We start from the raw sequence: 27,428 nt of genomic DNA, 5'->3' as shown, positions 1-27,428 counted from the left end.
TGTAATTCCACTGGATCCCGTATAAGACCTGTGTAATTGTGTTGGAGATAATGGGTAGAGTTACAACGACAGAAGCAGCAGCGGCGTCTGTGCTATGCGAGGGGGAGGGGCCTCGCACTCGGGCCAAGCGGAGCACGAGGGGGTGTGTATTTTTAAAAACCATGTGGCATCTGCCCTCCTGAGATAAAGACGAAACGCTCCCGGACTCACAACAGGACGAAACAAACATGGATCTCAAAACTTTAAACTTTGACGTCAGCCTGGGGAAGTTACAGCAAATGTCCAAAGATCTGATTTTACCGGCGAGGTTTGCGGTTAAAATCTTCAGCGCCATTTTGGATTTCGCGTCGAGCTTCGTGGCGAGGGTTTTGGGGAGCGCGCCGGTCCGTCGTCACTTCCACCTGCTCCTGTCTGCGATGGTTTTGTTCGGGCCGTTGCTCAGTCTCTGGGTGTCGAAGTACAACGTCTTCGCCAACACTAACCACTTCCTGTACAGGTGAGAGCGACGTACCTGTGTGTGGACGGAGACGGGGCCCGGTCCCAGCTTTGAGGGGGCCCCTGAGCTGAATTTGTCTCTGGGGGCCCCCTTATTTCACAACATTCTGACTCTGCTCTCATCACGTTGACCAATTATATTTGTGTTTTTATGACCAACATCGGACTGAAAACATTAAATCTGTCACGACGACTAAAGCCACGAGAGCAGAACACGAACGTATAAAGGGGGGCTCAGATTTTTGACATTCTAGACACGTTTCTAGTGGATTTTAATGTGTTCCAGTTTCTTACATTTACATTTTGTCGGGTCCTTGCTCCGGTGTAAACACAGAGCTGCCCTCACCTCTGCCCGACTCAAAAACAAACGTAGCAGCAGCAAAGATTTAGCTAATTTAGATGTAAAACAAATCATTTTAGAGGTATATTTACGAATCAGCCCTGTGTCCAATAAAACTTGATATATTACAGTATTTTCAATGTAAATGTATGAGCTCTTGGGGCCCCCTGCTGGCCTCGGGGCCCTCAGCAGCTGCTCAGTCTGCTTATAGTCTGAACCGGCCCTGGACAGAGCTCTGGGAGAGTCTAATGATGGTGTAAAGAACGTAAAGTAAAAAAACAAACAAAAACTAAATTAACCCAACCCAATTGTTGTGTCCTTGAGCAAAACACTTCCCCCCCTTGCCCCAGTGTGTGCGTACACCGGTGTGTGAATGTGTGTGTGGTTTCTTCACGTAAAACACACTCGTCTACCTGCCTATTTTAATCCTGCGTCTTTAGAGGTCACTTTTTTCTATTTTAATTATAAACGACCTCACTGTAACTGTTACTGTTGTTTCTTTTAATAAACCATCTTTGTCCTTTAAAGCAGCACTACGGGGCTTTTTCTGGTGTGTGGGATCTGTCACGTGACCGTCTCAGTGGTTACGTCTTATTGCTTGGCCTGAAATGTTCCACAGTTTGGCTTTAAATCTCACTCTTATTCAGTTATGTGCCGTGAGCGCAGTCGCCTCTCATGTTTTGTTTAATGTCCCACTGTGGAACATTCCAGACAAAGTGATAACATCTCCAAGGAAACAGCAACGGATCATCGACCATATTACTCAAAATTGACTCTTAGGAGTTTCTAGTCATGTTCTGATGCTGTTTCCACCAGACCTGGAGTTGTGTTTTGACACTTTATTATTCATCTGTCTAAATCTCCAAAGCTCAAAACGCTCTGTTCCACCTTGTGATGTCATCAAGTGGTCGTTTTCAAGTGAACAGCTCCTTTTACCTTCAGTTCAGTCGAGATAAGTGACAATTCCAGAGCTGAAATGATCCAAACGATTCTAGAAATGAAGGTGTGTGGAGTTTAAAAACACAGTGGAGCACTTCCTGTATCACCACATGATGACATCACAAGGTGGAACAGAGTGTTTTCAGTTTGAGAGATGAACGAAATGTAACTACTAAAAGTCTAAATCTGCAGGGTTTGCGTGTTAAACACGTGTGAACGAAACAAAACACAACTCCAGGTCTGTTTTTGAGGCTAAAAACAACATTAGAAACTCATTTTGCGTAATTTAAAACTTTTAAAGCCGAAATGTGTAACTTGTTGTTTCCTTGGAGATGTTATTATTTTGTCTTGTGATGAGAAAACAACATTTGGGCCATTTTAACAGATGTAAAAAGTGTATTTCTTTACCAGTTTTATTCACGTCTTGCTGAACTTTGTCTCGTAGGAAGTTCCTGCGTTCGTCTTGGGGCTGGACCTGCATCTTGTCCGGTTCTTTCGTCCTGGTCCTGTCTCTCTCCGCCAAACGCTCCCTGTCGCTCTGCCTGCGTCACCTGTCCCGTCTGCTGGTCGCGGGGCTGCTCTGGTTCGCCTTAAAGCGTCTTCTCGCCGTTTTAGAAGACGCTGCGGGCGCCTGTTATGAACCGATGCCCCCGGAAGTCGACCCCTCCTCCTCCTCTTCCTCTTCCTCCTCTTCGCCTTTACTGCTGCTGCACCAGGACAAAACCAAAGCCCTGTGCCTCCGAGCGCACATGCAGTGGAGGGGGTATGAAGTATCCCAGGACGTGCTCATCCTGTGCCTGTGCTGCCTGCTCATTCTCGAGGAGCTGAGCGTCTTTAGGGACCACGTAGCGCCCGCCGGACCCCCGCAGAAGCCCCCCGGAGCCCCCTTACGACTCATATTCCTGCTGTGTACGCTGCTGCTTGTCCTGTGGATGTTTTTGCTGCTTTGTTTGCTCGCACACTTTCCCCAGTTCCCAGCCCAGCAGCTAGGGGGCGCTCTGGGGTACCTGACGTGGAGGGGGCTGTATCAGGGCTGGTACAAGCTCAAGGGGAGCAGGTTTTGTCCCGGGATGCCTGGGGAGGGACTGCTGACCTCTGACCTCTGACAAAAGATGATCCGAAACACTCAATTTTATTACGTTTTGTATTTTATCAAGAACTACAACGGTTTTGATCTGTTGAGGATGTCACCATGAATGTTTTTTAAAGCTGCACTGTGTAACTTTTTCTTAGGATGTTCCGCAGTATGGCATTAAAGCGAACAGGTGGAGTAACAAGTCAGATCTGTGGAAAGGCAATTGTGTATTTTAATCGTCTTCTTACTGCGAGCACAAATAAACACTAGTTAAGATACATTTAATGCCGTACTGCGGGACATTTCAGGTAAAGCAATAGCGTAGACATGTGGCGCCGCCTACCCTCCGCCAGAAAAGTTACGCAGTGCACTTTTAAGTTTTAACTACTTTAAATGATCGCCTCAAAGTCAGAATGAATGTATGAGTTTAGACCATAGACTGTTTATGTAAATGGACAGAGCTAACGTGCTCGCCGCCGCCGCGGCGTTACAAACAGGAAGTGATCAGATCATGGGCGCAATTCCAGCTCCATCGACTCGTCATTTTGTTCTTGAATGTTTGTATTAACCCTCTACATGATCCTGGGATTCATTTTTTATTTAATTTTATTTTGAGTTTATTTTTTAATCTTTATTTATTTTTGTTATTTTGAGGTTTTTGTTTTTTTTGTTTTTTTTTGGGGGGGTTTTTTGCGGGGTTTTTGTTTGTTATTTTTATTATAATTTTTTGTTATTTTGAGGGTTTCTTTTTTTAGTTTCTTTTCTTTATTTTTTTCTTTGTCTTTATTGTTTTATCTTTATTTGTTTTTTTATCTTTTTATTTTTTTTAGTTATTTTGAGTAGGAATATTTTTTTTTTTAATTATTATTATAATTTATTTATTTTTTGTTTTGAGTTTTGTTTTTTTTAGCTTACTGTCTTTCTTTGACTCGTCATTTTGTTCTTAAATGTTCGTATTAACCCTCTACATGATCCTGGGGTTCATTTTTTATTTTATTTTGAGGGGGTTTTTCTTTTTTTCTTTTTTTTGTGTTATTTTGAGTTTGTTTGTTTTTTTTGTTTTTTTGAGAGGTTTTTGGTTGTTATTTTTATTATGATTTTTTTTTGTTATTTTGAGGGTTTATTTTTTTTGTTTATTTTGTTTATTTTTTATTTGTCTTTATTGTTTTATCTTTATTTGTTTTTTTGTTTTTTTTTAGTTATTTTGAGTTGGGATTTTTTTTGTATTGTTATTTTTATTATAATTAATTTATTTTTTGTTTTGAGGTTGTTTTTTTTAGCTTATTGTCTTTCTTTGACTCTTCATTCTGGTCTTAAATGTTCGTATTAACCCTCTACATGATCCTGGGGTTTTTATTTCACTATTGTGTCTGTAAATCAAGATCTGAACATTAATAACAGACAAATCAGGTCCTTCTTTCCCCGAGGTCGCTCCTGTTAGCGTTAGCAACAGGTTTGATTGACAGCGTTGCTAAGCGCCCGCTCCCTGTTAAACCAGTGGTGCGAGCCTTCAACAGCCTCGCTCTGGATTGGCTCTTCGGTTGCTATGATACTTGAGCCTCGATGAGCGTCACCCACACTCACTCTGTCCACGTCTTTACAGTCTATTGTCTATACGAGATTCAAATGTATAAACTGCTACTTTTTACACTGCTATAACCACAATTACCGTAATGTTTTTTTTTATTTCTTGCACATTTAAAGCTCCTGTATCACACAAAAATGACTGTTGTAGCTTTATTCCATGTTCTAACGCCTCAAAAACAGAGCTGGAGTTGTGTTTTTTTTCATTCACACATGTTTGAGTCACACTTTATTATTCGTCTGTTACATCTCCAAAGCTCAAAATGCTCTGTTCCACCTTGTGATGTCATCAAGTGGTAGTTTTCAAGTTAACAGCTCCTTTTACCTTTAGTTCAGTCGAGATAAGTGTCAATTCTAGTGAAGGTGTGTGGAGTTTATTCACGAGTGAAATGAGACGTGGCGTTAGAAGAAGATTGTTTTATTTAATTGTATGAATCTGAGACAGAACCCGATCAGAACATGCTGTTGCCGACTGTAATGTTAATGGTTAAATCTGTATCAAAACACTACGGTTGCGTTGGTTGCTATGGAAACAGGAGCAGTAAATGAGTTTTAGTAGATGGGAGCTTTCCCGTCGCCCTTCGGTTTCTTGATCTTCACGTAGTTTTTGGTGATGATGTCGAACAGCACGGCCTGAGGAGAACAAACGTTTAACAGTCAACGGAAAAACGAACGTGGAAAACTCTGAAGCACTGGCCCTATCTGACAATGATAAAGGTACGGCGCTGATATGTATGTTTAGAGGTAAATGCACGAACAAAACTCTGAAATCTTACACAAAATTGACCAAAACAAAAGAACGCAATGGAAATCACATTATTGGCTGAAGAACTGTCAACAATAAACCAATTTGACATAAAGACTGAACATATCTTAAGTTGGGAACTGCCTAGAAATAAAAATAATTGTCTTTACAAAAAATCTAGCATATATATATTTTTTTGTATTCTAAAAAGCTGTACTGTGCAACTTTTCTGCCATCAGCTCATCTCCAGGATGTGACTGGATGCGTTGCCTCGAACTACTAACTACTTTAATGAAAATAGTGTGATGTTTTTACACTTTTGTAGTTCATTAAATTCTGTTTTACGACTTTAAAATCATTTCACACATAAAGGTCAGATGCACATGTGAGTATCTGCAGCAGAAACATTAACGTCACATATAAAAGTTCAGTTTAATGTTTAGGAAAAAACTGCGACAATTCAGGCCACGACACAAAGAACTGATCTGTTTGTCTGAAGCTGAAAAACCGAACACATTTAAGACGTTTATCATGAGCAGAAATTGTGTTAAAAATTAAAAGTGAAATAAAATGTATGAAAGACGGAAATAAATTCACTTAAACTTTTAAAGATGAGGATTTAACTTTAACCTCTGCCTCTGTGAACGAGGAAGTGAACTGTCCAATCAGAGCTCTCCTTCAGGACTCTGGTTAAACTCGGGATTAGAATAAAGCCTGCTCTGGACTAGGTTAAGTTCTCAGAGTGAGTTACCGCGGTGACAGACTCGGGGTTTGGGCTCACAGACTCGGGGTTTGGGCTCACAGACTCGGGGTTTGGGCTCACAGACTCGGGGTTTGGGCTCACAGACTCGGAGTTTAAGCTCACAGACTCGGGGTTTAGGGTCACAGATGGTTACCACAGTGACAGACTCGGGGTTTGGGCTCACAGACTCGGAGTTTAGGCTCACAGACTCGGGGTTTAGGCTCACAGACTCGGGGTTTAGGCTCACAGATGGTTACCACGGTGACAGACTCGGGGTTTGGGCTCGCAGACTCGGGGTTTGGGCTCGCAGACTCGGGGTTTGGGCTCGCAGACTCGGGGTTTGGGCTCGCAGACTCGGGGTTTGGGCTCGCAGACTCGGGGTTTGGGCTCACAGACTCGGGGTTTGGGCTCACAGACTCGGGGTTTGGGCTCACAGACTCGGGGGTTTAGGCTCACAGACTCGGGGGTTTAGGCTCACAGACTCGGGGGTTTAGGCTCACAGACTCGGGGTTTAAGCTCACAGATGGTTACCACGGTGACAGACTCGGGGTTTGGGCTCGCAGACTCGGGGTTTGGGCTCGCAGACTCGGGGTTTGGGCTCACAGACTCGGGGTTTAGGCTCACAGACTCGGGGGTTTAGGCTCACAGACTCGGGGGTTTAGGCTCACAGACTCGGGGTTTAGGCTCAGTCTCTCTGTGAAACTGAAAACTCCGGGTTGACCCTGAGTTTGGACTGAAGCTGCTTGGTGAAACAGGGTCATTACGGTGTTAAATGGCTTCTACTGTCACTAATTGTCCTGGACTCGTTCGTTAACAGCGTCACAACACGACGCGGATAAACGGTGATTAATGAGCAGAATATAGGCCACTAATCCATTTAACACAAGCAAAGCAATTAGTCTAATTACTGTCCCATTAGAGAGAAATGGATTTGATTCATCTGCTGGGACAAGCTACAGATGTGAGAGACGTGACAGGAAACACTCAAACAGTCACAGGGATTGTTTACACTATTTAAAGCAGCACGATGTAACTTTTCTGGTAGAGGGTCCACCACCTGCTCGTCTCCATAGAGATTTCATTGCTTTGCCTGGATCTTTGCACAGTGTGGCATCTTTAAGTCACCTTTTTTATTTATTTATTTATCTTTATTTATACAGGGGGACCCAATGAGACACAAACCGAAAAAAAAAATCAAAACAAACAAATCCATAAAAAACGTCAATACCAAGTGCAGGTGTGTGTATAAAAGTTTGTTATCAGATTATTAAATTGCAATTGTGTCACCAACGTGTCCAGTTTTGCTTTTCCTTGGAGCATATTCCATTTTTGTGACGCAAAACAGCCAAAAGCCTCTTTCCCGTCTCAGTTCTGGCTCGTCTTTAGTTTTATGCATCATGTGATCTGGGGTTAAAAGTTCCAGTATCAATACTTAAACAGGTGAGGTTTTCTGGCAGTTTTTGAAGTCGTCCCTTATAGATAAACTTAATGCAGTGCTGTTCTCTTCTAACAGACAGTGATGGACAACACACTTTTTCATAGAGACACAGAGATGAGTTTAAATCCATCACCTGTAACAAAACGAAGGGCCGAGTGAAACAGAGGATCCTGTGGTTTCAAAGCAGAGGCTGAAGTCACATACACCACATCCACATGATCCAGTACAGACAGGAAGGTTAGTGCACTGTTTCTTTTCTGTAACTCATTGGGACACAATATTTGTTTCTGTAATAAAATGATAATTTAGATTTTAAACTGTTACATAATTCTGAGATATGTTTTTTAAAGGATAAGTTTTCATCAAGCCAAAACCCAAGATATTTATAAGTGTCGACTCTTTCATTTAGTGTGTAAAGGTTTGTGTCTTACATGTTACTGAAATGTTTTTTATAAAAAATCATATTCTTAGTTTTATTTGCATTCAAAAACAGCTTAAGATTTATGAGGGAGTTTTGGATTTCATTAAAATCTTGCTGCAGTTTTAAAAGTGCCTGACCAGCAGAGGGAGCACGTGCACACAAACAGCATCATCTGCATATAAATGTATGAGGCTTTCTTTTAAATTGTGACCGATAGAATTAATAAAAATAGTAAAAAGTAGGGGGCCCAAAATTGAGCCTTGGGGCACTCCTTTACTTAAAGTTAAAAAATCTGATTTAAAACCATCGGCTCCTACTGCCTGGGTTCTGTTTAAAGATCATTTTGGAACCAGTTACATGTGGCACAGTCAAGTCCAATCTGCTTCAGACGCTTCAGGACGACTCCATGATCCACTGAATCGAAGCTTCAGTTAAATCAATAAACAGAGACACACGATCGTGTTTATCATCAAGAGAAAATGTCATTTAAATCTTTTGTGGTTGCCGTGACAGGACTATGCCCTTTTCTGAAACTCGACTGATACGATTCAAAATGGAGAAATTATTTAAATAACCTGTAACTTGATTTGAGACTAACTTTTCTAAAACTTTTGCAAGACAAGGTCATTTAGATATTGGCCGGAAATTATTTACATTTTTAGTCATCCCACCTTTATGTAAAGGCAAAACATGAGCTGTTTTCCATAATTCCGGTATAATTTCCATTTGAATTGACAAATTAAAAATATGTAAAAGAGGTTGAATTAAATATGGGGCTAATAAAAGAAGTTTTGGATCGAGATCGTCAGCTCCCGTGGACTTGTTTAGGTCTATGGAGAGGAGAGCATTTAAGACCTCCATGTAACTGAAAGGTCTATGGAGAGGAGAGCATTTAAGACCTCCATGTAACTGAAAGGTCTATGGAGAGGAGAGCATTTAAGACCTCCATGTAACTGAAAGGTCTATGGAGAGGAGAGCATTTAAGACCTCCATGTGACTGAAAGGTCTATGGAGAGGAGAGCATTTAAGACCTGCATGTAACTGAAAGGTCTATGGAGAGGAGAGCATTTAAGACCTCCATGTAACTGAAAGGTCTATGGAGAGGAGAGCATTTAAGACCTCCATGTGACTGAAAGGTCTATGGAGAGGAGAGCATTTAAGACCTCCATGTAACTGAAAGGTCTTAAAGAAAAAATGTGGTTGTCTGTCCGAGGTTCAGATTCAACATAATCAACATCAGAAGGAGCATCATTGTTCAACACATGAGATAAAATGTCTATTGAAATCATCACATATTTCCTCTTTAGAATTTATAAAACCGGAATCTAATAAAATATCAGTTGGTGAGGTATAATTGTTTGGTTCATAGAGGGATCTGATTGTCCTCCAGAACTTAGTTGGATTTCCGTGGCTCTTTATCAAACGCAGACATGAAGTAGGATGTTTTTATTTTTTCTAATTGCTGATACACATTTATTTCTCTTGTGACGAAAACTCGCCCAGTCCAACTCAGACCTCGTTGTGTGAGCGGTTTCCCAGGCTGCATTTCTTTCTCTAATTAAATGTGCAGTTTCTGAATTGAACCAGGGATTATTACAATTTTTCATTCTAATTTTTCTTTTAGGCGCATGTCGGTCGACAATTTCATTAAATGTATTAATAAAAAAGTTCAAGGTCATATAAGGGTCATGATGCTGATGTTAACCCGATCTCACTGTAATAAAGGTCAAAGGTGAAGGAGCTCATTGAAATGTTTATATGACCTTCTGACCTTTACACATGGATGCGTCTTTTTCATTTTTGTATTTCAGATACATCCAATTGGACAATGGTCACTAAAATCAAGTGGAAAAACACCATTTGCCTCATAATTATGGGGTTTGTTTGTTAAGATTACATCAGTGAGCCTTTATTCAGATTTGTAGGGTCAGGTCTAGTTGGATTAGAAATTAACTAAAAGACCTATGCAATGGCCTAAATCTTACACAAAGTTTCGGCCTCTTTCTCCAGCCAGTTAATATTTATATCACCCATTATCAGGGCCTCATAATTTTCCAGTTTAGAAAGCATCTTGAACAGATCATTAAGAGCATTTATAGGGGCTGAAGGGGCACGATAAATACCAGAAATAGACAGTTTTTTATCAGGATCATTTGTGTAACTAACACAGACAGATACTCAAAAGAGTTAGGCTTTGTACAGGAGAATAGAAGATCCACAGACAGGTGACCTTTGACATAAAACATGAAGACGAGCAGGTGACAGTTTCTGTGGAGGCAGCCCAGGTCACAGTAAGAACGCATGGTTTTTAATGTTAGTTTTGTTTGTTTTTTTGTTTGTATTGTATTTTAAACAAGGCGCACGTGAAAAAGAGTCTGGGTGCTGTCTGTATGAAATAAAATAAATAAAAATAAAAAAATAAAGTAAAATAAAATAAAGTAAAATAAAGTAAAGTAAAATAAAATAAAGTAAAACAAAATAAAATAAAGTAAAATAAAATAAAAAAGTAAAATAAAGTAAAATAAAATAAAATAAAGTAAAATAAAGTAAAAATAAAGTAAAATAAAAATAAAGTAAAATAAAATAAAGTGAAGTAAAATAAAATAAAATAAAATTAATTAAAATAAAATAAAGAAAAGTAAAATAAAATAAAGTAAAAATAAAATTAATTAAAATAAAATAAAATAAAGAAAAGAAAAATAAAATAAAATAAAGTAAAATAAAATAGAATAAAGTAAAATAAAATTAAGTAAAATAAAATAAAGTAAAATTAAGTAAAATAAAATAAGATAAAAAAGGTTTCAAGGTATAATTTAGCAGTTAAAACAGTTGCAGTTTAATAAATGCGAGACGGATACGTTTAAAGCCATACGGTGTAACGTTCTAGGCATTGCAATAACATCTCCATGGAGACAAGCAGGTGGAGGACCGTGTACTAGAAAAGTGGCATAGTGCAACTTTAAGATATGATTAGGAATGGGACGGTGGGACTAATCATGACCAAAAATATCACGTTTTGACAGTATGACATGGATTTTTTGCATTTCATTAACTCAACTTTAAGAGCCCTTTTTTGTCCTTAAGCTTAAAGTTGATCCTTGGTTATGTCCTGCTTTGGTGTGCAGAGATTTGTTGAAACAGATCAGTTAATATCAGGAAAAAAAAAAAAAAAAAAAAAACAGCCTGCAGTTGGGAAGACACAGCGAAAACATGAGGACCACATCAAGAGGGCGCTAAAGGGTTAAAACGGCGTAACTCTGAGGAACCCTGCGTTTTCTACAGACTCAAAAAAACAAGGTGCCAGTCCTGTCAGATGCCCATCCTCGCTCTGATTATAAAAACATAATGCCATTTAGTTTCTTACATAGATGTTGCGTATCTCCAGGACTATGAGGCGTAGTTCACAGTAAAGAAACTGGTCCAGCTGATGCACTAACGCTCTGTAGTCGCCCTGAATGTCACAAAAATCAGAGTTAAACAATTATATTTAAAGAAACAGTTTGCAGTAACCATAGAAATGTGACATAATTAAGATATAACTCGATGAACTTACCACGTGAGGGCTTTTGGCGGCTTTGGCCACAGCGTCGCCTCTTTCATTAGAATACCTAAGAAATCACAAATGCAAGATTAAAAAAAACACATGTATTTTTATTATAATCATTAAGAGTTAAAATATTACAATCATTATCAGAAAAAATTACAAAATGCATTTTTTTTTTTTTTCTATCTCGGAATCATGGCTTGTGAGTGTGATGTCACCCACAGCGTTTGGATCAAAATGAAGCTCATTGAGGCTAAAGCACATATAGTGGCTAATTTGAGCGCGAATTTCAACCGCGAGTATCATAGCAACCAAAGAGCCAATCCAGAGCGAGGCTGATGAAAGTAACGCCCCTTTCCCGCCCACACCGCTGGTTTAGCAGAGAGTGGCTGCTTAGCAACGCTGTCAATCAAACCTGTTGCTAACGCTAACAGGAGCGACCTCGGGTAAAGAAGGACCTGATTTGTCTGTTATTAATGTTCAGATCTTGATTTACAGACACAATAGTGAAATAAAAAAACAAAACAAACAAAAAACAGCAGGTACAGAGAGAGAGGGGACATGTTTAAAAAAAAAAACAATAAATAAAATAAGAAAAAAAAACCCTCAAAATAATAACAAAAAAATTATAATTAAAAATAAAAAATATATTTAAAAAAAACTCAAAATAACTACAAAAATAAAGAAAATAAACAAAAAAAACCCCTCAAAATAACAAAAAAAACAAAACTCAAAATTAAAAAACAAAAAACACAAAAAATCTAAATAAATAAACATAAATAAAAAATGAAAAATAAACTCAAAATAATTCAAAATAATGAAGGCCGGGATCATGTAGAGCGGTTTAATACGCACATTTAAGACCAAAATGACGAGTGAGCAGGTACAGAGAGAGTGGGTGACAATTTTTCAACGTAAAGTGAATTGGCGCCAGAGTCGATGAAGCTGGAAGCACATCCATGATCACTTCCCATTCGGAGCGCAGCGGCGGCTAGCATGTTAGCTATGTCCATTTATATAAACAGTCTACTCTCCGCACATGACACTAATGTTTTCAGTTGCGTAACTTCTTACAGTTGAGATGACGTCCGCAAATTTCTAAACCCACAACTGGACGACTGCAGCTTTAAGATAAGACCTGAAAGAATCATGTTTGTGCACTTTCGACTTAAGACATGGGCTTTTTTTTTTGGAATAAATCAAAACTAGAATGTATTTAAGTGTCTTTGTGCCGTTCCTTACTTTCCCAGGAGCGTTTGGAAAGCCTCGATCTTGGTGCGTGTGTTGGTCAGAAGTTCAAACACTTTTTCCTGTTGGATAAAAACAAAAATACTTTAAAAATGTTTGATTCAACTAATTCAATCTGGCATTTTGAAATACTGATGCTACTGGGACCAATGGCTGGACTTAAGATGGCGACGGACCTGAACGGCGACGCCAAAGTTGTTCCCGTCTTCCACTTTTGGGACTTGCAGCTGCATCCACAAAGACACCTGAAACATAACAGAGGGAGGACATTTTAGGAGGATTATGACGATGGTTATAAGCTCATTTAATAATCTAATTTAATAACAAAATCAAGATCCTGTCGTCTCAAATTATTAGCTCGGGTTGTGTGTAATAAACAGGACGACAGATGATTCTTTCAAAGTAACGGCACGTCGTTTGGAGCAGTTCAGAGGCATTTGACTTGTTTTTGGGTTGAAAAACACTGAGGTTTTTATAAAAATCATTAAAATAAAAGCTTCAAAGTTTGTTTTTCACACAAGGGAAACACTGTCCAGCCCGACATGGTTAAATAATGGAACGTAACGAAGTAAAAGTACTGCACTTAAGTAAAGTACAGATACCCAAGATGTTTATTAAGTATGTTTTACAGTGTGCACTTTTTACTTTTACTCGAGTACATTTGAGAGCAGAGTCTGTACTTTCTACTCCACTACAAAACAAAAATATACAAATAAAAACAGATAACTGAATCGGTTGGGGTTTTTTTTGTTTCTGTTGAACAAAATTCAGGTCAAATCTTTATCAAAATCACCACATTTGAAGATTTAAAGACTCAAAATCTGTGAAATACTTTTACTTTTTATTCTTTAAGTACATTTTTAAACTGGTACTTTAATACTTTTACTTAAGTAGATTTTTCATGTGATAATACTTAAGTAAAAGTAAAAGTTTTTTACCTTTACTTTTTTTTTTCAATACTTTTATTTAAGGCGATTTTTCCTTATGATACTTTTACTGAAGTATTTTTTTTTGGTTCTACTTTTTCTTCAATACTTTTACTTAAGTAGAATTTTTCAAGTGATACTTTTACTTAGGTTTTTTTTTTTTTTTTTTTTTTTTTTGCTTTTATTTTTTCTCCAATACTTTTACTTACAAAATCTGTGAGAAATACTTACTTACTTTTTACTCTTTAAGCACATTTTTAAACAGGTACTTTAAAACTTTTAGTTTTTTTCATGTGATACTTGTACTTGAATATTTGTTTTGCTCCAGTATCTGTACTTTTACTTAAGCAACAAAATGAATACATCAACTACTTTTACTAATGCTGTTTTTACTTCTTACACTTACTTTTTACTCTTTAAGTACATTTTTAAACAGGAACCTTTTAATATTTTCACTTAAGTAGTTTTTTTTCATGTGATACTTTTATTTAAGTGTTTTATTGCTCCTTTTACTTAAGTGACAAAATGGCGTCCTTGGTTTTCTGCTGGTCATAATGAGGTTAACGTCGACATCTGCCTCATAAAGAGCTTATATTCTCAGATTTATAGGATTTAGGCCTCGTCCATATGAAGGCGGGTCATTTCTGGGTGAATCGTCGCCGTTTTTCACCAGAGTTACACATTTTGCTAATGAGTGTTGGGAGGGATTTAGTTTTTTTTTGTGTAGATTTCAAAGTTAATTTCCCTTAATTCTATAAATATCCGCGTGGGGCCCTGCGCGGGGGGAGGTGGGACGCTGTGTGCAGACGATAAGGAGGAGGAGCGTCGTTGACCTCGCTAGTTTTGGTTTAACTGTCACTGTTTTTTATCTGGACACGAGGTTTAGCTTTAGCCACGTCAGCTAAATGCTAACCTCAAATTTAAACGCTTTAACGTAGATGTTTTTATAAAATTAGCGGCGCCGTTCGAGCATGTAGCATCGCAAACGCTAATAATGCTAACGGTTCTGGTGGAAGCCCTGTCACCGACTTTTACTCACACACACGTTATCGGTTTGTCTAAAATGTTCCGCAGTGTGGCATTAAAAACATAAGCGTGGTCACGGTATCAGACTAAGTTACAGGTCAGATCTGTGGAGAGGGGAGTGCATGTTTTTCAGGGTGGATTTGTCTTTGTCTTTTGTGTTGTTTCAAAAGTGTTTTTTGTTTTTGTTTTTTCAGTAAAACATGTGTAATTGAATAAAAACAAAATAGGAATGTTTAATGCCATATTATGGGACATTCCAGGCAAAGTAGTATCATCTTTATAGAGACAAACATGTGGTAAATCCTCCTCCAGAAAGGTTGCGAACTGTTTCTTTAAATCCTGTCAAATAGATTAATGTGGTACGGGGTGGAGACGCTGCTAAATTACTAGTTATTTTATTTAAAAAACACAAAAAAAATTAAAAAAACAAGTCAATCCATTTGTTTTTGTTATTGATTCAAGAATATTTGTGTAATTACGACATATGCAGTTCAGTGAAGTACAGATACTTTAAAAATTCTACAAAAATTCTAAATTCTAGTACATTTTTAGTGTGTACTTTTTACTTTTACTTGAGTACATTTGAGAGCAGTATCTGTACTTTCTACTCCACTACATTTTTAAACAGGTCTGAAAAGTAAAAAGTACTTTTCATCTGATTTGAGGGATTATTTTTACCATGTTTGTGGAAAAATCCTGACTAAAGTTTTCGAGTTTGAGCTTCGACTTTGAACTTTTCTTATGAATTTTGTGTATTTATTTTGTTTTGCTCAGATTTGTTTGCTCCTGTGACCAAAATATGTGTCATTTTTAATCTATATAACTACATTTAACACTTTAAGAGTAAAAAGTAAAAGTATTTCACACAGATTTTGTACAGTACATTTTTAAATGAGCGCTTGAATACTCGTTTAAAAATGTGATACTTTTACTTTAGCAACTTTTTACCTCTGTTTCTGTCCTTTTACTTAAGAAACAAATAAATCTGTCACGATAACATGTATATCGTGACAATAAATGATAATATTTAAACTATTTTTGGCACTGACACAAAAGCAATAACGCAACATAATCCCAGGGAAATATTTTTACTAGACACAATCAGCTGAGGTTTTTATAAAAATCATTAAAATAAAAGCTTCAAAGTTTGTTTTTCACACAAGGGAAACATTGTCCAGCCTGACATGGTTAAATAATGGAACGTAACGAAGTAAAAGTACTGCACTTAATAAAAATCTTAGGTATCTGTACTTTACTTAAGTACGTTTTACAGTGTGCACTTTTTACTTTTACTCGAGTACATTTGAGAGCAGAATCTGTACTTTCTACTCCACTACAAAACAAAAATATACAAATAAAAAAAGATTTTAAAAAAACAAGCGATTCATTTGTTTCTGTTGAACAAAATTCAGCTCAAATCTTTATCAAAATCACCACATTTGAAGATTTAAAGACTCAAAATCTGTGAGAAATACTTTTACTTTTTACTCTTTAAGTACATTTTTAAACAGGTACTTTAATACTTTTACTTAAGTATTATCACATGAAAAATCTACTTAAGTAAAAGTAAACGTTTTTTGCTTTTACTTTTCCAATACTTTTATTTAAGGAGATTTTTCTTTTACTTTTACTTAAATATTTTTATTTTTTATTTTTTTTGCTTTTACTTTTTCTCCAATACTTTAACTTATAAAATCTGTGAGAAATACTTTTACTTTTGACTCTTTAAGCACATTTTAAACAGGTACTTTAATACTTTTACTTATTTTTTTTCATGTGATACTTTTACTTGAATATTTGTTTTGCTCCAGTATCTGTACTTTTACTTAAGAAACAAATAAATCTGTCACATGTATATCGTGACAATAAATGATAATATTTAAACTATTTTTGGCGCTGACACAAAAGAAATAACGCAAGATAATCCCAGGGAAATATTTTAAACTAGACACAATCAGTAATTAGGCAAAGACGTGACTTATTCTACCGTCTGCAGCTCAAATCTGAAAATATTACAGATAAAATAATAACGAAACTGTGCAAATGATAAAAACTGAGCCCCAAAAAGTTGTATTTACAGTTCTAGTTCCATCTTATATTGGAGTTGATATAGTGATTATCATGACAGCCCTAGTACCAAACCTGAGTACTTCTTCTGGTTGTCGTTGTTGTAGAGTTGTATAAATTGTGCGTTGTTGTTGTGGGTGTGTGGACTCACCGTGTTGAGCTTCTCCTTCAGAGTGCTGATCTGCCTCTTGGTGTCTTTTAGCAGAGCGTCCACGGTCTCGTTCACGCAGATGGGACCGCACGGGGGCCCTGAAGGACACCGCACGACTCCCATTTATCACAATACATCACAAGAGTAGCCCCGCAGCAAAAACATGAAGCGTCTTTAGAGAAGTTAAGTTAAAGTCACGGCGTAAAGGGAGGGATTGTACTGCAGATGTGCGGCGTGTACAAAAAGAAAAGAATTATCTGAACAGAACGAACAAATCTACATATTAATGGTCCAAATTACACAAAAAACAGACCTGGAGTTGTATTTTGTCTCATTCACACATGTCTGAGCGTCTCCAAAGCTCAAAATGCTCCGTTCCACCTCGTGATGTCATCAAGTGGTAGTTTAGTTACGTTAACAGCTCCTTTTTTTTTACCTTTAGTTCAGTCGAGATAAGTGGCAACTCCAGGAGCTGAAATGATCCAAATGATTCTATAAATGAAGGCGTGTGGAGTTTAAAAACACAGCGGAGCACTTCCTGTATCGCCACACGATGACATCACAAGGTGGAACGGAGTGTTTTCTGCAGGGTTGGTGTGTTAAACGTGTGTGAGTGAAACAAAAAAACACAACTCCAGGTCTGTTTGGGACAAAGAAACAGATCAGAAAACAGCGTCATGTGGGAACTTTAATCTAAACCAGAAAAAAGGAGATGAGATGTTACGTAGAATTGGAGACACGACGCAGGTAAAGTGTCTTGCTCAAGGACTCAACGACTGCACTTCGACTTGGTGGTGCCACGCTAGCTGCCCCGTTAGCCCCTCTGACACCTCCCCTCACTCACACGCCACATTCAAACCAAGTGTCTCGCCTAAGGACACAACAACAGCAATTGATCCCAGGACTGAGTGAGCAAAGTAGTTCCATCTTTATAGAGACAAACATGTGGTAAATGTTGCGAACTGTTTCTTTAAATCCTGTCAAATATAGATTAATGTGGTACGGGGTAGAGACGCTGCTAAATTACTAGTTATTTTATTAAAAAAACACAAAAAAATATATTTAAAAATCAAGTCAATCCATTTGTTTTTGTTATTGATTCAAGAATATTTGTGTAATTACGACATATGCAGTTCAGTGAAGTACAGATACTTTAAAAATTCTACAAAAATTCTAAATTCTAGTACATTTTTAGTGTGTACTTTTTACTTTTACCTGCGTACATTTGAGAGCAGTATCTGTACTTTCTACTCCACTATATTTTTAAACAGGTCTGAAAAGTAAAAAGTACTTTTCATCTGATTTGAGGGATTATTTTTACCATGTTTGTGGAAAAATCCTGACTAAAGTTTTCGAGTTTGAGCTTCGACTTTGAACTTTTCTCATGAATTTTGTGTATTTATTTTTGTTTTGCTCAGATTTGTTTGCTCCTGTGACCAAAATATGTGTCATTTTTAATCTATATAACTACATTCAACACTTTAAGAGTAAAAAGTAAAAGTATTTCACACAGATTTTGTACAGTACATTTTTAAACGAGCGCTTAAATACTCGTTTAAAAATGTGCAGATCATTATCAGCATGTACTTTTGCCTTTTCACACAACTTCCTCTATTTTACACCTCTATCCATCCTTATTTTCCCTTTAAACGCATCAAATAACTGACTGGGAGACTCCTCTGCGCTCTGATTGGTCGTCTTCGAGTGACATCATAAGCGCATGACCGTAATGACAGCAACATAATTAAAGATGCCTCTGCTTTGCGACGCCGTTTGAATTTACATGAAGCACAATCGGTTGCGGAGTTACGGTAATGGAAAGTCCACGACCGCGAGGCTATCGTGCGGGATAGAGTTGTGCACTTGAGCAAGACACGTCACCCACTGTAGTGTCTGATTGTGTGTGCGTAAGATTCTCCATATTATTAGCATTCACAGCTAAAGTTTTTGCGCTAATGCTAATTTAAACATGCTGTGTCCGAATGTCCACCCTCGCCCCTGACCCCTCACTCACTACAAAGCCTCTAGAGCGCGGGCGTCAAACTCAATCTCACCGAGGGCCACATCAGCAAAATGGTTGCCCTCAAATTTGGATAAATGTAAAAAAATATGACTGTAACTGCGTCTCTCCTGATAAACTGACATTTTAAGACTGTTACACATTTGAATTTACCTTGTCGCGGGCCACATAAGATGACGTGGCGGGCTACATTTGGACCCCGGGGCCTTGAGTTTGACACGTGCTATAGATTCAGACTCACAGATCGTAAAAAGTGTAAATGCTAACGGCTCATAAATGATAATCAGACTGGACTGAAGTCTTTATAGAATAATAATAATAATAATCATACAGGTTTTTTCACATAATTCACACATTTTTCGACTGGATTATTCACGTTTTTATCTGAAATGTGGAAATTATCAGCTGGAGCTAAGGCTAACGGCTAACGCTAGCACCTTTACACCATAACAAACGTTTTATCTGCTTCTTTCAGTCGTGTTGTGTCCAGTTAAACACCTGTCGCCGCGCTGTTGTTTTCCCGCTTTTGACCGCTCTAGTGACCACTGAGGCTCGCTACTTTTCAAGGTGCATTGTGGGAAACTTTGAGCGCACTACACACACTGGGACGCAACTAAAAATAGCGTGATCTCTAACCTAAAACAGCGCCCTCTGCAGGGAATAGCGTGGACACTCGGACACAGAGAGTAGCGATTAACAATCCGAACCTAAACATTACATCTTCTGAATGGTCAAAAGTCCTCAAAATGGCTCCCCTGTAACTGTAAACTGAAGCGTTACGGATACAGTACCTGCGTCGTCCTCTTTGTCCGAGTCCTTGTCGCCCTTGTCGTCCTTGTCTTTTCCCGCTTTCTTCTTCTCCTCCTAAAACAAAAGAGCAGACGGCACCGGGTCACGCGCTTTTCTCTGACGATTAATCTCTACGACAGCTCGCCCACGTGCTTCACTACTGCCCAAAACGAACGCTTCAAGAGCTCGTTCTTTTTTTTTTCTTCATTTTTATGCATATGAAATCCAACCTAGTTTCTGCTTTTCGCTCAAGGCCTTTAACATAAAACCCACGGTCTTAAGTCTCAAATGAGCGTCCTCCCAACCCATTTTCCCCTCATAAAGGCTTTGGCAGGACCGACTCTTTTTCCTTCAGTAAATCCACTTGTATCAAACGGATATAAACACAGTGAAATGTATAAGACTAATTCAAAGGTCATGTCTATTATTTTGCCTTCTTGTAAGTTAAATAAAAGTCGCATTACGTTACAGATTGTGCTTTTGATCGGGCGAGTCCAGGTCAACATCTAAAAGGACATTTTACGGACTATAAAAAGTTAATGAATATAATTATTGCTCGTTATATTTTAGCTTACACTCGTTTTGAACTGGTGATGTCATCTTTTCAAAAAGGGGAGTGTCCTGTATTTAATTATCCCATTATGTTGATGCAGCCACACCCAGAATCTGAATAATTAAAGGTGTCCTGACTCTAATATTGGGTTTATTATTTATAGACTGTACTTTTCTTTGCATTACTGGGAGTTTTTTGGTTATTTTTTGGCTGTTTAATAAGATTTAAGCTGTAAAGGGTTGAATTTATAACTGCAATGACTCATTACAGATGCAAAATAATGACTTAAGTGTTTCATTCTGCTGTTTATTTCTTGTTGATTTAGAATAGTTCCTGTGGTTTAAATCTGCTCTCGGGTTTTCGTGTCGGTGCCGTAAATCAGTTTCAGTGACTTTTACTCTGACACGCCTGCGATACTGTCCTGAAGTTGGAATGCAGATGGCGCCGTCGTCCTGCCTGCACCAGTAGGAAAACGGCGCCAAAACCGGTTTAAATCAGCTGAACGGACACGTCGCAGTAACATCACGTGACCACTGTGAGGCGCTACTGAGCAGAACAAACTGTCAGGGATGAAAACAAACGAAACCTTGGTCTGGAAAAAAAAAATCTATTGAAATAAATAATCCGAGGACCAGATGAACCTCACTGGACTTTTTTTGGTGGAGGGTCTGACCACCTGCTTGTCTCCATAGAAACGCATTTGCTCCACCTGGAATGTCCCACGGTATGGCATTAAATGTATCCATGAATGAATCTATCAATGATTCCATTACAGGCGTCTTTATCGCTCAAAATCCTATGACAAAACATTTTGACGTCTCTGAACGGGGTCACTTCTTCACAGATTTGACCCGTAACTCGCCCTGGTGTGTCACTTTCTCGTCTCCGTGGAGATATAAAAGTTTAAAGTCAAACTGTGGAACATTCCAGGTAAAGAAACAACATCTCCGTGGAAAACATTGTGCAACTTTAAAGCAGACCGATCAGGCAAAATGGACTTTTCATGGTCTAGTTGTTTCCTTCTCACTGAGCCGCTGAAGTTGTGTTTGGAGAGATTCGTGCATCTTTAAGCAAACTTTAATCGCTTATTTTTAAGACGCCATTTTGCCGATCCACCGCCGTTTTCACCTCCTCCTGTACACGCCCACTTCTCTGCGCACTTTCTTTCTCCAGTTTTATCTTCTTAATCATTGATACTCGTAGGATTCTGCAGCGTCGCGTCGTCATTTTGGTCCAAATTTTTAAAAACGTGCTGCTCTAGTGTGACGTGCATCTGTCCATAGGGGGCGCCGCAGCTACACGACTCTTTATTGTGACGACATTTACTTCGACGTCAGCTCCCACTGGACACACCGAAGTTTTCGAAATTGAAATCAGCTCGCGTGCTTCTTTTATTAAGTCGTTTTAGATGAATATTGTGATTCAAAATGTGCAAATTATAACAAAATGATCCACAGAGACGAGAACCATAGAGACACAAGCTAACAGGGCTGATTTAACAACAGCAGCTTTAACGATTTTTAATAATTAGCCTGTCTTAGTCTCAGTTAAACACTTTACACTTACAAATCGTTCTGCTGTGTGACGCCCAACGATAGAAACGTCTTATAAACAACTTTACAAACAACATAATTACGCAAAAGGGAATATAAAAATAAACCATAGCTCCTTTGTGAAATAAAACACGGACAGACCAGGGCATCTGAGCATCTCCGTCTGAACAAGTAACATAAGCGGGCGAAAAAAAAAAAAAAAGAATCCGACGCCAACTGCACACATAACTGACAGCAGCTCGAGATGTCAAATCAGACAAAAATAAAAGGCCACTCATTGCCAATTTATAAAAACCCAGACCTTGGCAATTTACAGAGCGATCAGTTTCCACGGCAACCCCAGATTTTTCCTCTCGCAGTCTTTTTATGAAACGCAGTTAAATTAAACCCTTGGAACACACACTAAGAGGCGCGCCATAGCTGAACGACAGGCACTTCTTTTAATGAGCCCTTTCACATTTATAATATAATCAAGAACAAGTATGTTTATTTTGCCCCCAACCTCTTAAGCTGCTCTACTCTTTATTTTCATAATTGGCACTTGGTGAATATTACCTAATTAGTCTGTTATATCAAATGAACAAAGAGCGCGCAGATCTATGTCACTACAAACCCAGTTATATAATTGGCATTTCAAACAGAACTGTATTTTCTTGTACTTTAGAGGCAAATCAAAGTGACGCAGTGATTCACATAAGAGTTAAATGTACATCCGGTACTGCATACACGGAATATATATATATAGTTTGAGTATCTGTCAGAGCTTAGAACAAACGGCGCCTCGAAATACAGATGAAACTACCTTGAAAAACATGTACCGTAAATTTCGGACTATTTTTCCCACGCTTTGAACCCTGCGGCCTGTACAACACTGCGGCTTATTTATAGAATTTTACAGGATAACAGCCACCGGGGGGCGCTCTCTAGCTGTAAAACATAAAAGTGAGACAGACGCGGGGGGAGATTATGCTCTGAAGAATTCACTAGTTGATTTTGAATAGTCATTTTGCGCATCATGGAAAACACGAAGACACGAAAACAAAGAAATGGATATGACGCAGTTTTTAAGATAAAGAAGGAAATAGAGCCACTGCACGAGAGCTCGGCATCAATGAATCCAACTTTGTCAATGTAAAAAGACGATAAAAGGAAATAAAAGCAGACGGCACGTGTTGGTACAGCTTTATTTTCTAAACCATCCCGTGTTGAAGGCCAATTTTCAGGCACAGTTTAACAAAAAGCGTCTCCGTGTAGCGTCTTTCTGTGTAAATATCTCATGTTACAATATGAAAACCTGCGGCTTATATTCAGGTGCGCTCTATGGTCCAAAATTTACGGTACTTTTATCTTCTGGTTTCCGTAGCAAGAGATAAAATTAATGCCGTACTGTTTGAACAATCCAGGTGAAAATAATATCGCCATGGAGACGAGCAGGTGGCTGACCCTCCATCAGAGTGTATAGTACTTTTGAAGATGTTTGTGTAATCCCTCAGTCGTTCAGGTTCGATCTAAACACGTCCATAGCTAATAAACAGGTGTGTAAAAGTAAAGGGCTAGCCAGGACGCTAACAGGTGTGAAATCGCTCACTAGGGGCTTGAATGACTCTGCTAAGTAGGACTCAGGCACAGAGCACAAACAGAAACAGTAAACAATAGGTGTTTTGAGTTTCAGTGTTGTTAGCGCCTCCTTCAGACAGATATAAGGCAGTGTCCAGCAGAAATCTGACCAGAACTGAAGAAGCGGACAAATGTCTTCACTCTAAAACTTTTTGTCCAGTGACAGAATTTAATTTTTTCTTTGACTATCTTTGTGAAAACCTGCACTGTTCCTTGTGACTGAAGTATTCAACATTATCAAATCACTCGTCGTATCAGATGAGAGACAGAAGTCCAGTGTTCGACAGAATGGGATTTACAAGAAGAAATATCCACAAGTATTGAACTTGAACACGGGCCATCGTCCTGCTGTGACATATTTAAATCAGACCTATTCTGCAAACTGGACTTTTCAGATCTTAACCTCCTCAGACCCGAGCTCTTGCATGACATGTTTTATTAATTTCTCTTTGTTATTTGGGCTGATTGGGCCTGATGATGTAAAAACACAGAATTTTTTTTTTTACATTATGTAGTTTCTGAGAAAAGTGATGTAAAACGCTTGTCCTCATATGTGGACGTTTGGAAATTTGAATAATGATTTGCAAAAACTATTAATTAAGTGCCCGAAACAGCAACATTTCTCCTGAGTAAAAACAAAATGAGAAACAACAATTGTGCCTCTTGGAACAATGTGGCTCATGTGAAGAGCTGCAGACAGGAGCAGGAGACATGGGCACTTACAAAAAAAATTTTATAAAAAAAAATTCTGAACATTCTAAACTCTTACAAATATTCTAAACTGAACATTTTTGCATTGTTGCTGTTCTTGTATGCTTCTTCTTCTAAATATTTGCACTGTGGTCTCGTCAACCCAAAATGTGTTGACGTCACGTCCTGGGAGGTTAAATCAGACCTGTTCTGTAAACTGTTCTGTTCAGATGTTTCTCCATGTTCTAGTCGTTTCTTCTCGTTGAGCCTCTGAAGTTGTATTTGGAGTGATTCATGTTTGAGTTTAATCTTTAGACGACCTTTTTAATCGATCTGCCCCCGTTTAACCTCCACCATGACACGCCCACTGTGACGTCCGCACTTCCTTCTCCAGTTTCATTTTCTTAATCGTTGATACTCGTAGGATTCTGCAGCGTCGCGTCGTCATTTTAGTACAATGTTTTTAAAAAGTGCTGCTCTAGTGTGATGTGCATCTGTCCATAGGGGGCGCCGACGGCTAAACGGAGCTTTGTTGTGACGACATTTACGGCGACGTCAGCTCCATTGGACACTACAGTTTTCTAACTTGAAATCAGCTGGTGTGTTTTTTTTATTAAGTGGTTTTAGATAAATATTGTGATTTAAAATGTGTAAATTATAACAGAATGATCCACAGTGTCAGATTATAACTTTGTCCTCCGCTTCATTAAAAACGGCAGGCCTCATGTTGCTGAAACTCACCTCTTTCTTTTTGCGTTTGGCCTCCTCTTTGGCGGGATCAGGCATCGGGATGTCCAGCAGCACCTTCAGAGTCTCCAGGTCTTTGCAAATGAATGAGGTCTGAAGAATATACAAAACATGGAATTAAATACTGCAGAAAACATCAGAAATAACCAACAAATAAACAGGTTTGTGTAGGGAAACATGGCAGAAAATCATAACGTTTGTATCTTAAGCCTCAATGGACAATACTCACTGCACGATATTATTCAGAAAAATATAAAACTCTGCTTTTGTGGTGAGGCAGGTGAGAGTTTAACTTTTATAATTAATGATAGAGACCGCAGAACAAACAGTGAAACAAACATAAAGCTGTTTTTAATCCTGTGTTGCGCCTTTACACTATAATTTATGTGAGAATCCAAATAAAAGTATGGCCAAGTATTCAGAATACAGTACTCTGATTGGCCCATGTATCCAAATATGTTATAAATACATAAAAGTATTCTTCCCATCACTGCTACGCCTGGATCTGGTCTCAATAAATCAAATATTAAAGGTGATTTTTGTCTTTATGGAGGTGGCATTTGACTGCATTGAGTACCACAGTTTGTCAGTGTCTCGGCTTTAAACTAATATACAAAATATTATTCACTTATGAGTCAAATGGATCAAAACGTCGTTCTTACCGTTAACATCAGCTGCATCTCCTCAATCTTCTGTGGAAAAAATGTTTTCACCAACTCCTCAGCCTAAAGAGACACAAGCAGAGGTGGGTTTGTTACTGAAGTAAAAGTACAAATACAGAGGTAAACGGTTACTCATGTAAAAGTAAAAGTATCACAGGAAAAAAACGACTTAAGCAAAAGTATTAAAGTAAAGTACCTGCTTAAAAATGCGCTTTAAAAGTTGTGTTATTGATTTGTTTAAGTGTAAATGTAGTGATATAGATTCAAAATTACACATATTTTGTTTAACAGTAACAATACAAATCAGTTTCTTAATGTTTCTTATGAATTTTATGTATTTATTTTTGTTTTTGCTTGAAGCCGAAGCTTAAACTCAAAAACTTTAGTCAGGATGTTTCCACAAACACGGCAAAAAAAAACCTCAAATCATATAAAAAGTACTTTTTAGTTTTTAGTCCTGTTCAAAAATGTAGTGGAGTAGAAAGTACAGATATTGTTCTCAAAGCGTAAAACGTACACACTGTAAAATGTACTTAAGTAAAAGTACAGATACCTAAAAATTCCACTTAAGTACAGTACTTTACTACTGTACTGTGTTACCATCAACCACAGGAAACAAGAGAACATTTATAACATGCATAATGGTAAAAATTCAAGAAAATAAACTTGAAATATGAACTTTAAAAACTAGATTTGATTTCAGATGTAATTACAGATGTTATACCAAAGCAGAAGCCGAAGTTAAATCTATCAACTGGACAAAACGTTGTAGGAGTGAAGACGTTTTGCTGCTCGCCCTAACTGCTTCTTCAGTTCTGGTCAGATTACTGCTGGACACTGCTTTATATCTGTCTCAAAGGAAGGGCTGAAACTGAAACTGTAAACAGCTTTTGTCTCCAGTTTCAGTCTTAATCGCCCCTATTCAACCTACCCTTTTGTTCCTTTTGTTTGCTTTGGGTCTGAGGATGGGGTCATAGATGGGGGAGAAATGATGTCTCAGGCCCCCATTTCTGTTAAAGGAAGGATTGTCTTTCCAAACAAAAATGCTTCTTTAACTCCTCCTCTCAAACAGTTTATTTTCTCTGGCTCAGATCTGAACCTCACTATCTTCAAATGAGTGGTTAGTGTCTTTGAGATGGAGATGAACAGAAGACTGGGGTCCAGAGGAGCTCGAGTTGATAGATTTACCTTCAGCTTTTACTATGGATCAGGCCTGGAGGACTGCAGGATCACACAGACATGTATATCTCTTTTATATCTTTTTAAAATCTTTTTTAACTTTATGCATGCCCTTATTTGTATTTATAATAGCTATATTTCTACTTTTTTAATATCATTATCATTCAGTGCTTTATGTTGCACTTTATCACTGAAGAAAGTTCCTAGTTTGTGAGTTTTGCTCACTGACAACGGCAATAAAAGTCTGATTTTGATTCTGATTCTTATACAAAAACATACTATACCAGTCAAAAACAAGGAAGTGAAAGGGAAACTGTGCAAATACCTCCTTATTAAGATTTTGGCAGAAGCTATCCACCTGAAACACAGAAATACACACGTTTATTTACAAGAATACTCAAAGCTTTGTGCACAAAAGTCAAGAAAACAAATAGTATTGATAAGAGAGGGGCCAGGGGAGTTTGATTGACAGCCCCATCTCGTGCTTGACTCTGTGACTCAGCTAACTCCCCTCTAAGCTAACTACTAAACCACTGACACAATTAACGTAAGAAATCCTCAGAAAAACACACGATTTATTATGTTTATTTTGCGCATTAGCTGCATAAATATCTCTCACCTGTTGCTTTGTCTCGGGACGAATGTTTAGAGACGTCATGACGAATCTGCGAAACGAAATAAACCAAAGATTAAGAGTTAAAATGCAACAACTAAAGAAAATATTTGTGAGATTTGTAACTCAAGCTTGTAATTCAACGCTCAGAAAGTGCGAAAGAAATGTACTCACTGTTAGTCAGCAAAACATACAGAAAATGAAAGTAAACGCATCAGTTCCGTACTTTCCTGTTTGGAATTTTGCGCCGTGGTGCATCATGGG

At 38.1% G+C, this 27,428-nt stretch overlaps 2 protein-coding genes across 2 annotated transcripts; one reads left to right on the top strand and one right to left on the bottom strand.

The window, feature by feature from the left end:
- Nucleotides 1-5,080, top strand: LOC117388135 (fat storage-inducing transmembrane protein 1). Its single transcript, XM_033985609.2, has 2 exons — nt 1-496; nt 2,220-5,080. Exons 1-2 carry the CDS (start codon nt 228-230, stop codon nt 2,878-2,880), a joined length of 930 nt encoding a protein of 309 aa, XP_033841500.1. The 5' UTR covers nt 1-227; the 3' UTR covers nt 2,881-5,080.
- psme1 (proteasome activator subunit 1) lies at nt 4,842-27,428 on the bottom strand. Its single transcript, XM_033985734.2, has 12 exons — nt 27,339-27,428; nt 27,171-27,216; nt 26,877-26,909; nt 25,373-25,435; nt 24,705-24,803; nt 19,553-19,625; nt 16,742-16,839; nt 12,748-12,816; nt 12,566-12,633; nt 11,333-11,387; nt 11,144-11,230; nt 4,842-5,066 (listed from the first exon to the last, which is right to left on the bottom strand). The coding sequence occupies exons 2-12, from the start codon at nt 27,207-27,209 to the stop codon at nt 4,986-4,988; spliced, it is 765 nt and encodes a 254-aa protein (XP_033841625.1). The 5' UTR covers nt 27,210-27,216; nt 27,339-27,428; the 3' UTR covers nt 4,842-4,985.

This window comes from Periophthalmus magnuspinnatus, chromosome 20 (assembly GCF_009829125.3).
Source record: "Periophthalmus magnuspinnatus isolate fPerMag1 chromosome 20, fPerMag1.2.pri, whole genome shotgun sequence".
Lineage (NCBI taxonomy): Eukaryota > Metazoa > Chordata > Actinopteri > Gobiiformes > Gobiidae > Periophthalmus > Periophthalmus magnuspinnatus.
This window is presented reverse-complemented; position numbering and strand designations above follow the sequence as displayed.

Bases quoted from the DNA above. Each gene is read 5' to 3' on its own strand.
- psme1 (XM_033985734.2), bottom strand. From the start codon at position 27,209: ATGACGTCTCTAAACATTCGTCCCGAGACAAAGCAACAG. The intron at 25,436-26,876 runs GTATTTGCACAG...GTGTCTCTTTAG, and splicing joins GCCAAAATCTTAATAAGGAG to GCTGAGGAGTTGGTGAAAAC. The intron at 5,067-11,143 runs GTAAGAAACTAA...TGTTCTCCTCAG, and splicing joins TGGAGATACGCAACATCTAT to GCCGTGCTGTTCGACATCAT.
- LOC117388135 (XM_033985609.2), top strand. From the start codon at position 228: ATGGATCTCAAAACTTTAAACTTTGACGTCAGCCTGGGGAAGTTACAG. The intron at 497-2,219 runs GTGAGAGCGACG...TTTGTCTCGTAG, and splicing joins ACTAACCACTTCCTGTACAG to GAAGTTCCTGCGTTCGTCTT.